The sequence below is a fragment of the Camelina sativa genome, chromosome 6, assembly GCF_030686135.1.
Source record: "Camelina sativa cultivar CO46 ecotype springtype chromosome 6, ASM3068613v1".
Lineage (NCBI taxonomy): Eukaryota > Viridiplantae > Streptophyta > Magnoliopsida > Brassicales > Brassicaceae > Camelina > Camelina sativa.
This window is the reverse complement of record NC_141885.1, coordinates 14,480,796-14,493,956: the sequence shown is the minus strand read 5'-3', so window position 1 is coordinate 14,493,956 and position 13,161 is coordinate 14,480,796. Positions and strand designations below refer to the sequence as shown.

The 13,161-nt window shown below is 37.2% G+C and overlaps 2 protein-coding genes and 1 pseudogene across 3 annotated transcripts; 1 reads left to right on the top strand and 2 right to left on the bottom strand.

The window, feature by feature from the left end:
- The first annotated feature begins 394 nt into the window (after positions 1–394).
- On the top strand, positions 395–3,119 carry LOC104790866 (UDP-glucuronic acid decarboxylase 5). The gene is made up of 11 exons (XM_010516661.3): positions 395–631; positions 733–835; positions 1,253–1,339; positions 1,425–1,512; positions 1,610–1,766; positions 1,847–1,935; positions 2,020–2,097; positions 2,199–2,292; positions 2,394–2,524; positions 2,620–2,660; positions 2,746–3,119. Exons 2-11 carry the CDS (start codon positions 758–760, stop codon positions 2,926–2,928), a joined length of 1,026 nt encoding a protein of 341 aa, XP_010514963.2. The 5' UTR covers positions 395–631; positions 733–757; the 3' UTR covers positions 2,929–3,119.
- A 258-nt stretch (positions 3,120–3,377) lies between these two features.
- LOC104790865 (ATP synthase small subunit 6-A, mitochondrial) lies at positions 3,378–4,438 on the bottom strand. Of its 2 annotated transcripts, XM_019246714.2 has the most exons (3): positions 4,202–4,438; positions 3,995–4,037; positions 3,378–3,672 (listed from the first exon to the last, which is right to left on the bottom strand). In XM_019246714.2, the coding sequence occupies exons 1-3, from the start codon at positions 4,320–4,322 to the stop codon at positions 3,669–3,671; spliced, it is 168 nt and encodes a 55-aa protein (XP_019102259.1). In that variant the 5' UTR covers positions 4,323–4,438; the 3' UTR covers positions 3,378–3,668. The 2 variants fall into 2 exon arrangements, with proteins under 2 accessions (XP_019102259.1, XP_087309140.1); XM_087453014.1 differs by lacking the exon at positions 3,378–3,672 and having other exon boundaries at positions 3,988–4,037; positions 4,202–4,407.
- A 1,491-nt stretch (positions 4,439–5,929) lies between these two features.
- Positions 5,930–7,553, bottom strand: LOC109133430 (putative receptor-like protein kinase At3g46340; annotated as a pseudogene).
- Between the last annotated feature and the right edge of the window lie 5,608 nt (positions 7,554–13,161).

Genomic DNA, 13,161 nt, shown 5'->3' with positions numbered 1-13,161 from the left:
TTTAAAAACTATTTCAGTCTTTTCACAAGTAAATTTTGAAATATGTAAGAATTCACCATATAACAAAAATAAATATTTCCCCAAAGTTCTAATTAATTTTGAACAAGTTTCGATTTATAAAAAAAAATAAATATCTAAAGAGATAATACGACTAATAAATATCCCAGCTTATACGTAACCCAAATCTTAAAAAATGGATATAAGACAGAAAAATTGGAACGTGTATAACAGAAAATCAATTTGTTTTTGCTAAAATTGGAAAATAAAATATAATTTCTTGACAAGTTTTAGAAACTGCCACATCAGATAATACGTTTGGGTCAAACGTTGTTATTGTAATCGAGTAAGCTAAACCACTCATTATTATTACTCTTTTGTATTTAATCCACGTTTCGTGTTTTTGAAGTCTGTTTTATAATCTTTATCTCATCCAACAAAAAAATTAAACAAATTCTAAAAAAAGGATTCATAAACAGAAAAAAACAAATATCTTAATTACAAGATATATTCAAACTTTGACATAAGAAAGAAGTTTCCGACACTTGTGTGAGAGTATTAATACGATCCTTCTCCCACTCTTCAGATCACAAAGTTTTCGTTTTTTTTTCTTTTTTTAGGGTTCATCGATTCGGTACCGATCTCCTCAATTCATCTCTTTCTCTTATTGAAAGATTTCATTTTTCTAAAATTTTAATGCGTTTTTTTTTTTTTTTTGTAATCTAAAAATTTCAGGGTTGTGTGGAGTGATCTCTCATCAATGGCGTCAAGTGATAAACAAACAAGCCCAAAGCCTCCACCTTCACCTTCACCTCTCCGTAATTCCAAGTTTTGTCCGGTAAAAGTTATGATTTTTATTCGATTCTGGCCATACCCATTTATATTTCATGCGTTGAATCATGTGAAAGGTGTTACTACTTTTATATGGTTGGAGAATGAATCACGTGTTTTGATCCTTGTTCAGTTTTGTTAATTGATCATTTGATCTCGTTGACATTGTATTGAATCAAACGGTTTTAGGGATCTTTTGATTAGTCACAAGGATCATTTGAGATTGAATTCCTTGGATAATATTTGACTTAGATCTGAGGTTGTCACAATCTTGTACTGAGAACAGGAAGAGTCTGTGAGAGAGCTTTGTTAAGTTGTATTGTACTATGTTCTGATTCTTCTATCTTCTACATCCGGATGACTATGATTTAGTTTGTATTGATAAGATGTGGTAACTGATTTAGTTTTTTTTTCATTTGTGCAGTCCAATGTGAGGATCTTGATCTCAGGAGGAGCTGGATTCATTGGCTCTCACCTTGTTGATAAGCTGATGGAAAATGAAAAGAATGAGGTTAGCATTGAAATGCATGTATCCATCCTATACATAAATAGTTTTTTGTGTGATTTGGGTTGATGTGTAAACCTTTTTTCCCCAGGTGATTGTTGCTGATAACTATTTCACTGGTTCAAAGGAAAACCTTAAGAAGTGGATCGGTCATCCGAGATTTGAGCTTATTCGTCACGGTATGGTCTCGAAACTCTCTGGCTTGTTGCTTCAGTTGAGAATGGAATATTCCTGTCATTTGTTGTCCTCGTTTATATTTGGCTTTGGGTTTAACAGATGTCACGGAGCCACTTTTGATCGAGGTTGATCAGATTTACCATCTCGCATGTCCTGCTTCTCCCATCTTCTACAAGTACAACCCTGTGAAGACAATCAAGACCAATGTGATTGGTACACTGAACATGCTAGGTCTTGCCAAACGTGTTGGAGCAAGGTTTGCAGATTGATCCATTGTTTATACCTTGTTTCTGTTGATCTTCACCTTTGTGACTAACTAACCCTTCTTCCGAACAGGATTTTGCTTACCTCAACCTCGGAAGTGTATGGAGATCCTCTGATCCATCCCCAGCCTGAAAGCTATTGGGGGAATGTCAACCCAATTGGTAGGCTCAAACACTCATTAGCTTTAAATAAATATATTATCTGTATCAATTCACTGTCTTATAACGTGGTTGCTATGATAAAAGGGGTTAGGAGCTGTTATGATGAAGGCAAGCGCGTGGCTGAGACCTTGATGTTTGACTACCACAGGCAACATGGAATTGGTTAGTTGTATTATCTCATGGCTCTTGAGTCAACATTGTTCTCATAATTTCATCAAGACTCTCTCCTTTATTGCTTACCTTGTATTTGTTGTTCGTTGTAGAAATCCGCATTGCCAGAATCTTCAACACTTATGGTCCACGCATGAACATCGATGATGGCCGTGTTGTAAGCAACTTCATTGCTCAAGCACTACGGTGAGCCCACTTTAACCAATCCATCTAACAAATTTTCCTTTGCGAGCTATAATCTGATTCATGAGTCATCTCTTGGCCTTGTTGTTGCCATGAATATGTAGGGGTGAGGCATTGACTGTTCAGAAACCAGGGACACAGACTCGCAGTTTCTGTTATGTATCTGACATGGTTGATGGACTTATGCGCCTCATGGAAGGAGATGACACTGGTCCCATCAACATTGGTAACCCAGGTAAATCCCCTAACGGTCCTCCATTACACAAAATACAACTCAACCCAACCTATCTCTTGAACTTATGCTTAGTTTCTGAATCTTTGGTTTCTCAGGTGAGTTTACCATGGTGGAACTAGCTGAGACAGTGAAGGAGGTGAGTGTCTTGGTCTCTTGATTGATATGAGTAGGTGCTTTGAAAATCTTGGGTGTCTGGTAATGACATGTTGCTTTGTTTTCAGCTGATTAACCCGAGCATAGAGATAAAGATGGTTGAGGACACACCAGATGATCCAAGACAGAGGAAGCCGGACATCACAAAGGCTAAAGAAGTGTTGGGATGGGAACCAAAGGTGAAACTCCGTGAAGGTCTTCCCCTTATGGAAGAAGACTTTAGGCTAAGGCTCGGAGTCCCCAAAGAATAAAACTTGGTCACGGATCAAAAGCAAACGTGGATGCCCTACAAGTCAGTTCTACTTTTCAGATTCCATTGCGCAGGTGACTGGTTTCATATAATATTTATCCACTTTCCACAGTGGAAAACTCCGTAGAGAAAAATAAAGATTATGAACGAATGCTTATTTTATTTTAAGGAAAAATATATATTTTCTTGCCATAGTGTTCGCTGTTAAAGTGAAGCCATTTCTTCATATCTTGAAATTCAAAACTTGAAATGAGGTAAACAACTTTGGTGAAGTCACTCATCTCTAGACATCAAAAAAACTTTGGTGAAACCACTCATCACCACAGCAAACCAGTAGAGACTATGTTACAAAAAAAAAAAACAATTTGCAATGTAATTGATCGTCAAAGGCCAAAGCTAAACCTGAATCTAGTTTATGCCACAACCTAAAGTCTACCTAAAAGCAAAGCATTTTGAAAGACAATGGTTAAGATTGGAACCACTGACAGGATTATTAGAACAAAAAGTTAATATTCATTGGGGGAGACAAAGCCTTATTGAATCCATTTCCAATGGGAAGAAGAAGATACAGTGAACAAAACCATAGCATCGCTAAGTTTCAGAAAAAGAACTGCAAAACTCAGAGAAAAGAAAAAGAGTATATCGAATGCTCTTTTTTTTTTTTTGTTATTGAACAAGTTTCTAAGCTAAAGCATCCAACAATATGCCTCTTAGCTTCTACACTTTCGTGAATCATCATCATCACCTGAAAATACAAAAACAAGTTGATAAAACCTTTAGAGTTTTGCTACGAGTTTAAGCATAGTCAATAAGCAATGTAACCAACCAAATGCTTCCACGATATCACGCAAAAACAACAGAACAAACCTAACAAACAAGACATAACTAGTGGTAAGAGATGCATTTCTCACTATGAATCAATCATAAGACAACCTAAATACGAAATAAATCATCCATTGATAACAACAACCCTAGAAACCTCAACAGCCCTTTTGATTCCAAAATGCTCTAAAGATCAAATCATCTAACCAAAAAAAAAACTAGTAATTCAAATTTGGTGTTAGTACCTCCTGTGTTGCTGAACGAACTTGGAGTTCTTGGCATCTTCCTCTGCATTATATAAAGCAAACATTTTTTTACGGGAAATTAGGGTTTTTCCAAAATCAAAATTTAAGATATGATGAACAAAAAGTAACCGCATAAATCTCGATCTGAATCCGTAAACACAGCTGAAATGGGAGAAATTTAATGGATCCGAGGAAGACGACTTTTACCAGTGAATCCGGCGGTTAACTTGGTGATAAGGACACCGGTGACGGCGAAACCGGTGAGGAATGGCCAGCAGCGTTTCCATTCTCTCTTGAAGAACACTGGCCATGGATCGAACAATCTCATCTCTCTCTCTGCAGAAGCGATTTCTCTCAGGTTGTTGTTGTTGTCTGATGACTGCTTCTCGCGTCAGGGAGAGAGGTCAAATCTGAATCAGTTTTTGTGTAAAAAGACTCGTTTCTTTAGTGGGCTTTGTAGCCCTATACCTAGCCCATGATAAGTTTTCAAATACAGAGGTATTTTAATCTTTCTCATGGTTTTGTTTTTTTTAATGAGAATTTAGTCTAATCTACCAAGTTTGTTATAAAACTTTCCAGCCATTTTCCATTATACCACAAGTGGCATTGCAAATCTTGAAAATATCCTTCTGTTTAGTAGATGGAAATTTAAAGAAAATGTGTTGCTTTATATGAGCACAAAATTGAACATACGGTTAGATTGTAATATATCTAACTTGGCATTTATTAATGTACTGTAGCGCTGGGCTGAGAAAAAGAAAAAAGTTTTGTAAAATGCGTCTGTAGACAAATTATTTTTTGGTTTATTCATGTAGATAAATTTCTTTGTTAATATGGATAGAGACAAGTTCCGATTTGTTAAGGTTGTAGATAAATTATTTTTGATGAATTTATAGAGAAGGTATTTTCTGTAGACAAGTTGAACATATAGACAAGTTATCAAGTTCATTGTGATGCACAAGTTCTAATTTGTTGGATCTATGGACACATCGTTATTGATTAGTATGTATACAAGTTCCTACTTGTCCGGATCTGTAGACAAGTTGATTTTTTTAGTAGATAAATTGGTTTTGTTGTTTGTGGACAAATTATACTTAATTACATTTAGATACTAAGTTTTATGACTTGTATAGTACTATCTTGAAATATAATTTAGATTCTCTTTTGGCATATTTCCCCCTAAATGAAACCAGAATAAAGAAGATAATTGGTCCACTGGAACTAGTTTACCGGATATGGTCCATCTACAGCCAAATGTGTGGTCCACAGTGTAAACCTGGTTAGATCGTGGACAATGTCTTTCATAGACGTATCACTTGTTTTATCTTCTGATCGATCACTTACGGCTTTAGAAGATATGCATGATGGACAAAATTAGTTAGTAAAGTGGACAAGTTGGGCGGTCCACCGGAATTGGTTTACCGGATCTGGTCCATCAGAACTTGTCGACTAGGGGGTGCATCACACAACCTCAAAATAAGAATATGCAGAGCAGATCTATACCCCTTTGCCGGGGCAGACAGCGGTGTGTTGCTCTGGGCGATCACCATCATTGGAATAGTCTCATTCGTAGCTAGCTATTGAACCAACTACCAAGTCTTATATGTTTTCTCTGTTCAAAAAAAAAAAATCTAGTTACTCAAAAAAATAAGAATCGGTTGACCGAGAACCGGACTGAACTGAATTTTTTGGTTAACCAAAATGTTTTTAATACTAATCGGTTCAAAACCTATAACTAAAACCAGCTTACGAATGTGGAAGATAACTAACTATGCAAATATCAATACAGCACACAAATATCAATACTGATCAAAAGAGAGTTTTGCTTTTTCGTTTAATTTTAGTTATGATGTCTCAAACAAAAACATTGACGAAAGATTATACAACAATTCATCAACGTGGGTTACCTGATGAATGAGGCTTCTTTTACAATAACTACCTTGCCCTAGGGACTTCAGTATCAAAGTTCATGGTCATTTCAAGGGAACTATCAGTGTACTCCATGTCTTGATTCTTATTTCTCATCAAGTTTTCTGAAGTTAGACACTCTTTTAGTACGCTAATAACTTGGGACATACTTGGTCGTTTTTCTGAAGAAGGGTTTGCGCATGACATAGCCAATTCAAGAGCTTTCCATACAGAGTTTGAGTTGTAATCTCCGTAAAGATTAGGATCCATGATCCGGGTGATATCTCCTCTGTTAAGCACAAGCGAAACCCATTTTGTTATATGTCGCTTTTCGCGGTTTTGTTCAATCACACGTTGGTTTGTCATCATCTCCAATAACACTATCCCAAAACTGTAGACATCGCTCATCTCGGCCAACCGACCTGTCCTATAATACCTGGCAGGCAAGAGAATATGCAGTATGATTCATATGTGATCAGTATACCAACTAATATGAATATGGACTTAAAATTCAACTTGGAATGGTGAGTTTCACATCTAGGATGGTTTAGCATCAACTAATATTCAACATGGAATGGTGAGTTTCACATCTAGGATGGTTAAGCATCGACTAAAAAATTTTGCTTATAAAGAAAAGTACGTAATCTAAAATACTTACTCAGGATCTAGATATCCAGGAGTACCAGCAACAACTGTTGAAATATGAGATTCATCTCCAAGTTTGAAGGATCTTGAAAGCCAAAAATCCGCAATTTTGGCAGTGAATCGCTTGTCCAACAATATATTCGTACTTTTGACATCTCTATGTACCATTGATGGTCGACAACCAATATGTAAGTATTCCAGTCCTAAAAATATTAGCAAACGCGCATATAACTAAGATTTACACAATGCAAATATTTTGAAACTCAACACTAACACCACAATAACAAAAATTTGAAATTGTGACTAACATTTGATTAATAAGAGTTTAGAAAATATTTCATTAGAAATGTTTTATATGGCTTGTTTAGGTTAGGTTAAGATGTATTAGTTGAATGTTCAATGGTTACAATAAACTTTTGGTTTAAATAAGGTAAGTGACTAAGAGCTATTTTGAGTTAGTAGAAACCTAGTGCGGCATCAATGGCTATTCTTAATCGAGTACTCCACTTCAAAATAGAGACATCATGTTTTCCTACAATAAATCATCAAAATAAGTTATTGTATATGATTCTTGTAATAACGAAGGAATAGTAATGTTATATATGCATATATGCATCTTTCACATGACAAATGATGTTTTAAGTCCACGTTGGACATATATTCGTAGATGAGAGCCAAGTGATCTCGTTCATCGCAATACCCAACAAGGCCAACCAAGTTAATGTGGTGAACTCTCAGCAGAAGTTCAACCTGGATACCAACAATTTAACAAATATATAAAACACATTAACTTAGCATGCATGATGCATAAAAATATACATATTTTTTGTTACAACTTTTGCAGAATGTTTAAAGGATTACATGCTTCTGCCTTGACTTGTTTATACCCTTGTGATGATGTTTGGGAGAGTATTTTAACAGCTACTTCCTCTGAACCATTCAAATAACCATGATAGACAATGCCAAAACCTCCTTCACCAAGAGCTCTTTGAAAGTTCTTTGTCATTTCTGTAACTTCTAAATAAGTAAACTTTTTCCTTTTTGTTTCGATCGAGTCGTCTGATTTACTACAAGTAGATGGAATTGGTGAAGGGGGTATGTCTGTAGAAAGAAATATTTAGTACAAAAACAATACATGTGATAACCTTGTAACATATAATTTGTTGATGAGAGTCTCTTAAAATTATACCTTTGACATGACTTGGTGTTTTTTTCTTTCTGCACACACAAATGAGAACTAGTAGAACGAGAATGATCACAATAGCAGAAGCAAGTACAATGAATTTCATTGGAATTTGGAGAACCGGAATTTCGAGACTTACTAACCCTGTTTAAGTTAAAAGATGTCAATGGTTATTGAAAATAACTATAGCTTGAATTTGGAGAAGCTAGTAAGTAAGCACACAATGTGTTAGATGATCTTAGCAAACATAATTTTTAACTACGACCACCCATAGGTCTCATAATCAGGGGGCGCCAAAGCGATATAACTATCTTTTTATAAGAAAAAAAGTTTTTCAAATTGAAATATAGAAGCGTCGGTACCTTCGGGATCTAGAGCTTGGACAAGGTGAATAAGAGAGAAAGCTGATATAAGTGCGAGCAGCAAACTTCCTTGGATACTCTCCATATTCTCGTAGTTCCGAAGCAAAATACATGCAATGGCCTAAGTTTTGAACAATCAATGATGTTTACATATAAGCAGTGGGGAGCACAAAAATATTTTTCGAGATATCAAAAAAAGACTTTCCCAAGTGAAGTCTGAAAACGTGAGAACATGATTAAAATGCAAAAATATATTTAAGGATTAAGTACGTTCTAGTGGCCGATAAGCCAGTTTTTGGTTAGTTTATACTTTATACAAGTGGTCTAGTTTATCACAAAGATACTATCATACTACTTATAACAAAAAAGTATATGCTATAATAGTACGGAACCACTAACTCAGAACCGTGCGAAGACTAATTAGTATAAGAAGCTAACAAAAATAAAATACCTTAGTTTTAAATAAATAAAAATGTCCACAAAAATTAATCACATCTTCGTATAACAAAACTAAAAAAAAAAATTAAAACAAATATTACAGTAAAACTTCTATAAATTAATAAGGTCGGAACCACAAAATTTTATTAATTTATAGAAGTTTTAATTTATTAATTTATCGATAAAATAATAAAATATTAATTTACGAAGAACTTTTCCATTTTCATATTTTTGAACAGTTTTTATTAAAAATAAGATACTTTGTTATAATTCACACTTTTATAAAGTTTTCTTAATTTATAATTTTGGCTATCGTAATATAATGGGTGTCAATAGTTTAATAGATTATGCAGGTGAAAATGATAATTGTGTAGAAGTTCAAAGTTTAGAATAAATCGCTGTTACTATCCTTCATGATGAATTACAAGAAGATATTGCGGTATCTTTAGAACCAATTATATGTAACGAAGAAACTATCGCATCTAGGACGCTCCACAATTTTTTTGATGCAATTTGAGAAAACCACACAAAATGTTTTTGATGTAATGGGAAAGATTATAGATAAGCTCAAACAAGAATGCAAATTCAAGAATAAACAAACAACAATAGAGTCACATTCACTAAATTTTCTTAGATATATATATATATATATATTTATTTTATATCATTATTAATTTATAATATTTATGGGACCATATTTTTACATAGGATTCCAAAAAAAATAATTATCTTATTATTTTATCGAATTGTATCATTTTTTACACCGGCCCAACCCGAAATCGGAAAAATTTATTAATTTATAGCGAGTATTAATTTATAGAGGTTCTACTGTAGTTCTTAAACATTTTTTTTATTACATTGCAATTTTAGGAAAAGAACATTAAACCAAACAGAATAAATAGAAAAGAAAAAAAATATATAACTACAGTTTAAGTTTGATAGAATCAATTTGGTGAGAAAATGTTGAAGGAAAATTTTGTTACTGTGTTATTTTAATTAGAATCAAAAGACGACGCTTAAGGACCAAAGACAAAGCTATCAAAACTGAATTTGTAACTATCGTCCCCCAACTTCCATATTTTCGCATCTATCCTATCCAACTTATTTTGCCTTTTCCGCGAGTTTCCATTTCTCTCGGGTTTCCTTTCCCGTGAGTCGGCTTAAATCTCCACAAAATTCCGAGGTCCCGGGCTACCCATCGGCCCATAAATCTAATCGGTTCATCCTCGTCCATCGGCCCAGTCCATCGTTCACCGATGCGACCATTTCCGGATAGTCCTACTTCACTATCACTCTCACTATTACTATCACCATCACTAGGACTTTCACTCCCACTATCACTCGGACTGTCACTCCGACTAAGTACAGAATTCTTCCCATTTTCATCCAGAAACTTGCATGCCTGCATCATCTACAAGGTAAGCCGAAGACTTCCTTTTCTTCAGTTCAAACATCTGTTCACTACTTTGGTAGTCTCAAACTCTCTATTTTATCCAAGTCCCAAGGACTAGCGATCCATGGCCATCGTCCTTTATGGACCATGATTCGTTCTATTTCTGGCCCGAGGTTCGTACCGTTATTGATCGCATTCGCGTACCGCTATCGATCCATATCGGCACTAGTTACCATACCTGTAACGCCCCCGAACCGTTCTATAACCACGCAGGTCATCGGACAGCCACGGGACGCTACTTTGGGAACTGTACCGAGGTGATCCAGTCGAGGGACGGAAGCTGCAGACTTCCCGACCGGTCCTCCCTGGCACAATTCCACCCGCAACCGAGACTACTTAGGCTTTGCAACCTTTGTGGCCTGGTGCGTTGTGTTGACCCGGACAAGGCCGAGTACCATCTGCAAACTTGCCATGCTTTTTCCGAAAACCGAATATATTACTTCAATAGTTTATTACATTTAAAATAAATCATTAAAGCAATACATAGAGATAGTCGGAAAATTAATCATAAATCACTTATGAAAATATAGGGTTTTTACAAAGAACACAAGAAAGACCCTATCCGGTACCCTAACGTTTGCTCCAGCTCTAGACTCACTTAGGCTTCCTGCAAAACAACAATATTATCATGAGTAATCTAAGTTTACTCAGTGAGCCTGGGTACCCTTTATCCTAAACAGGATTCTACTTCCCAACCCGACTATCCCAGCAAGGTAATAAACAAGCAAGCAAGCTATCACAGCAGCTAAACCAACTAGCAAATAAACACAGCCAAACATCAAAGCAACGCAACAGAAACAATAGCGGAAGCAAAAATAAACCATACACAAGCGAGAGGGATTAGATCACTACGACTCGACTCGAACGATCTAGACTCGCTACTCACAGAGAAAGATGACTAAAGGTGCAAGGACTGCTCGTAAGCATGCTCACTTGGACACAATAGACTCTTAGCTCTTACACGACTCGCAAGGACGACTAGTATAAACAAGAAACACTTGAAATACGCTAGACTCCTTAACCTTACCACCGTATAAAGACATCTAGAATACTACAAGGATCACTTGGAATACCCTAGACTCTTTTCACCTAAGGGCCCTCGATAATCTGTTCCGGTTCCATACCATCTCCCATGCCGAGACCACAAAGGTCACCAACAATGAGCCTACAATTATGCTACATCGTCATGTAGCGGTCACGCTAGTAGCGAGCTAGCCGTGACAGTGTCCCCGCGTGAGTGGTCGTCGGGAACTCACGCGTGACAACCGCATTTGGAAACAGATATCGACTTCTATTGTAGCTAAGACTCGAGAAACAGATTCAAGAGACTAAGCTAAAATAAAACACACAACAAATCAAGCAATGCTAGGTCAAGCAAACAAGCCTGAACTCAAGCAAGAATTACAGCATACATTAATCAACAAGAAGCAAGAATATAATCAAGCAACTTAAGATTATTCTACATGCATGCAACCAAATTAAGCGACTTAGGCAAAATAAATGCAACAAGTCCTAATACGCATGCAACCATTTGATTTAACCATTTAAAATCCTTAAGTCCCAATTTACACATGCAAGGCCAATTTTTAATTCAATCTACTGAATTCTTTTAGTCCGATTAAGCGTGCATGGCCATTTCGATTTAAACTCATAAATCTTCTTGTCCGGTTTAACATGCAAGTTCATTTCGGTTTAACCAATTTAATCCTTCATGATTCGCTAAGCCTTTAAGCTAACCTCTCGCGAAAATACGCAATAATAAAACAAATGAACTTCGCCGATTTCAATCATGCATGCAATCCTCTTAACCAGATTTTAAGTGTCCATCTTACTTAAAATGCAACCAATTCATTCGCATGGTGATTCATGTTAGATGTGCATTTAAACATTTCACCAACATGATTCCTACCATATTACGCATGCATCCTATTTAACCAGTTTTTCATGCATATAATCTACATGCATCACCGCAAAACTCGTCTACATGCACTACCGCAGGATTCACCTACATGCACTACCGCATAATTCACATGCACATGGTTATCTTCTCATAAAGTCTACCATGAACCGCATGCAACCAAATTAAACTAATCTTACATGCATGCAATACCGCAGTACTCACCTACATGCAGAACTTACCTACATGCATCACCACAGAACTCACCTTTTTACGCGTTGATGTTCGCCGGACTTCACCGCACCACTCGATCAGACAATCTTCGCGACGACCGCTTCTCGCTCTCGTCCTTACTCAACCGTACCGCGTCTCGCTTCGTGGTCTGGAACCGCCAACTCGTCCGCGGCCCTCTTCGATCACCAGATACACCTTGCTCTTAATCTTTCTTTCTTGTCACGAACTCCGGTTCTTTTCGACGATCTCTTCCACCAAACTCCGTCCTTTAACGATGGGTTTCTCGACAGGATCTCCTTCTTCTTCTCGAGATTTCTTTCGACAAGACTCCGTCTCTTGAACGTCTCGTTCTCGACACAACTCCTTCTCTCCTCGGTCTTCTCTCGGCGAACGGTTATGATCTCTTTCTCGATCTCTCCCTCGGTCTCCTCTCGACGATTACTCACGGTCTCTCTCTCGATTTTTAGAGAAAACACGACTTTGGATGCGTGAGAAATTTGAGAGCAAAAGGAAGAAAATGATCAAATGAAGTCGCAAACCACTTATTTATAGGCGCGATTCTTCCTCCTTTCTCCTTAGTGCGATTCGACAAGTGTCTCCTTCTTTGCTTGCATGTGGCGCGTGTAATTCACCGCCCAATGAGCTTTCGACACTCCATGCAAAACACCAAAATTATCTCTGCATGAATGCATGCAACGCGATTGGTCAGTTTTCGCAAAGCGTACGTCTCCTCCTTTTTCCGGCAGAATGCGTCCCTTCGTCCAGTGTCCTCGTCCATCCTCGACCTTTCTCGTCTCGCCCGGACGCTCCCTTTACGGCACTACTCGGACAGTTCTCTTGACTCCTCGGGTACTATCGCTCGGTACGTCCCGCTTGGGTCTGGCAGTACGTCTCGGACAACACGGCCTGTACGTCCCGGTCAACATGGCCAGTACGTCCGGTGCTCGGCCATCACTTGGTCCGTCCTTACTTCCTCAAATTTCCTTCGGCGTTCGTCTGGTACGTCCAGTACATGACGTCCGGTACAGTACATGGTACATGGCACAT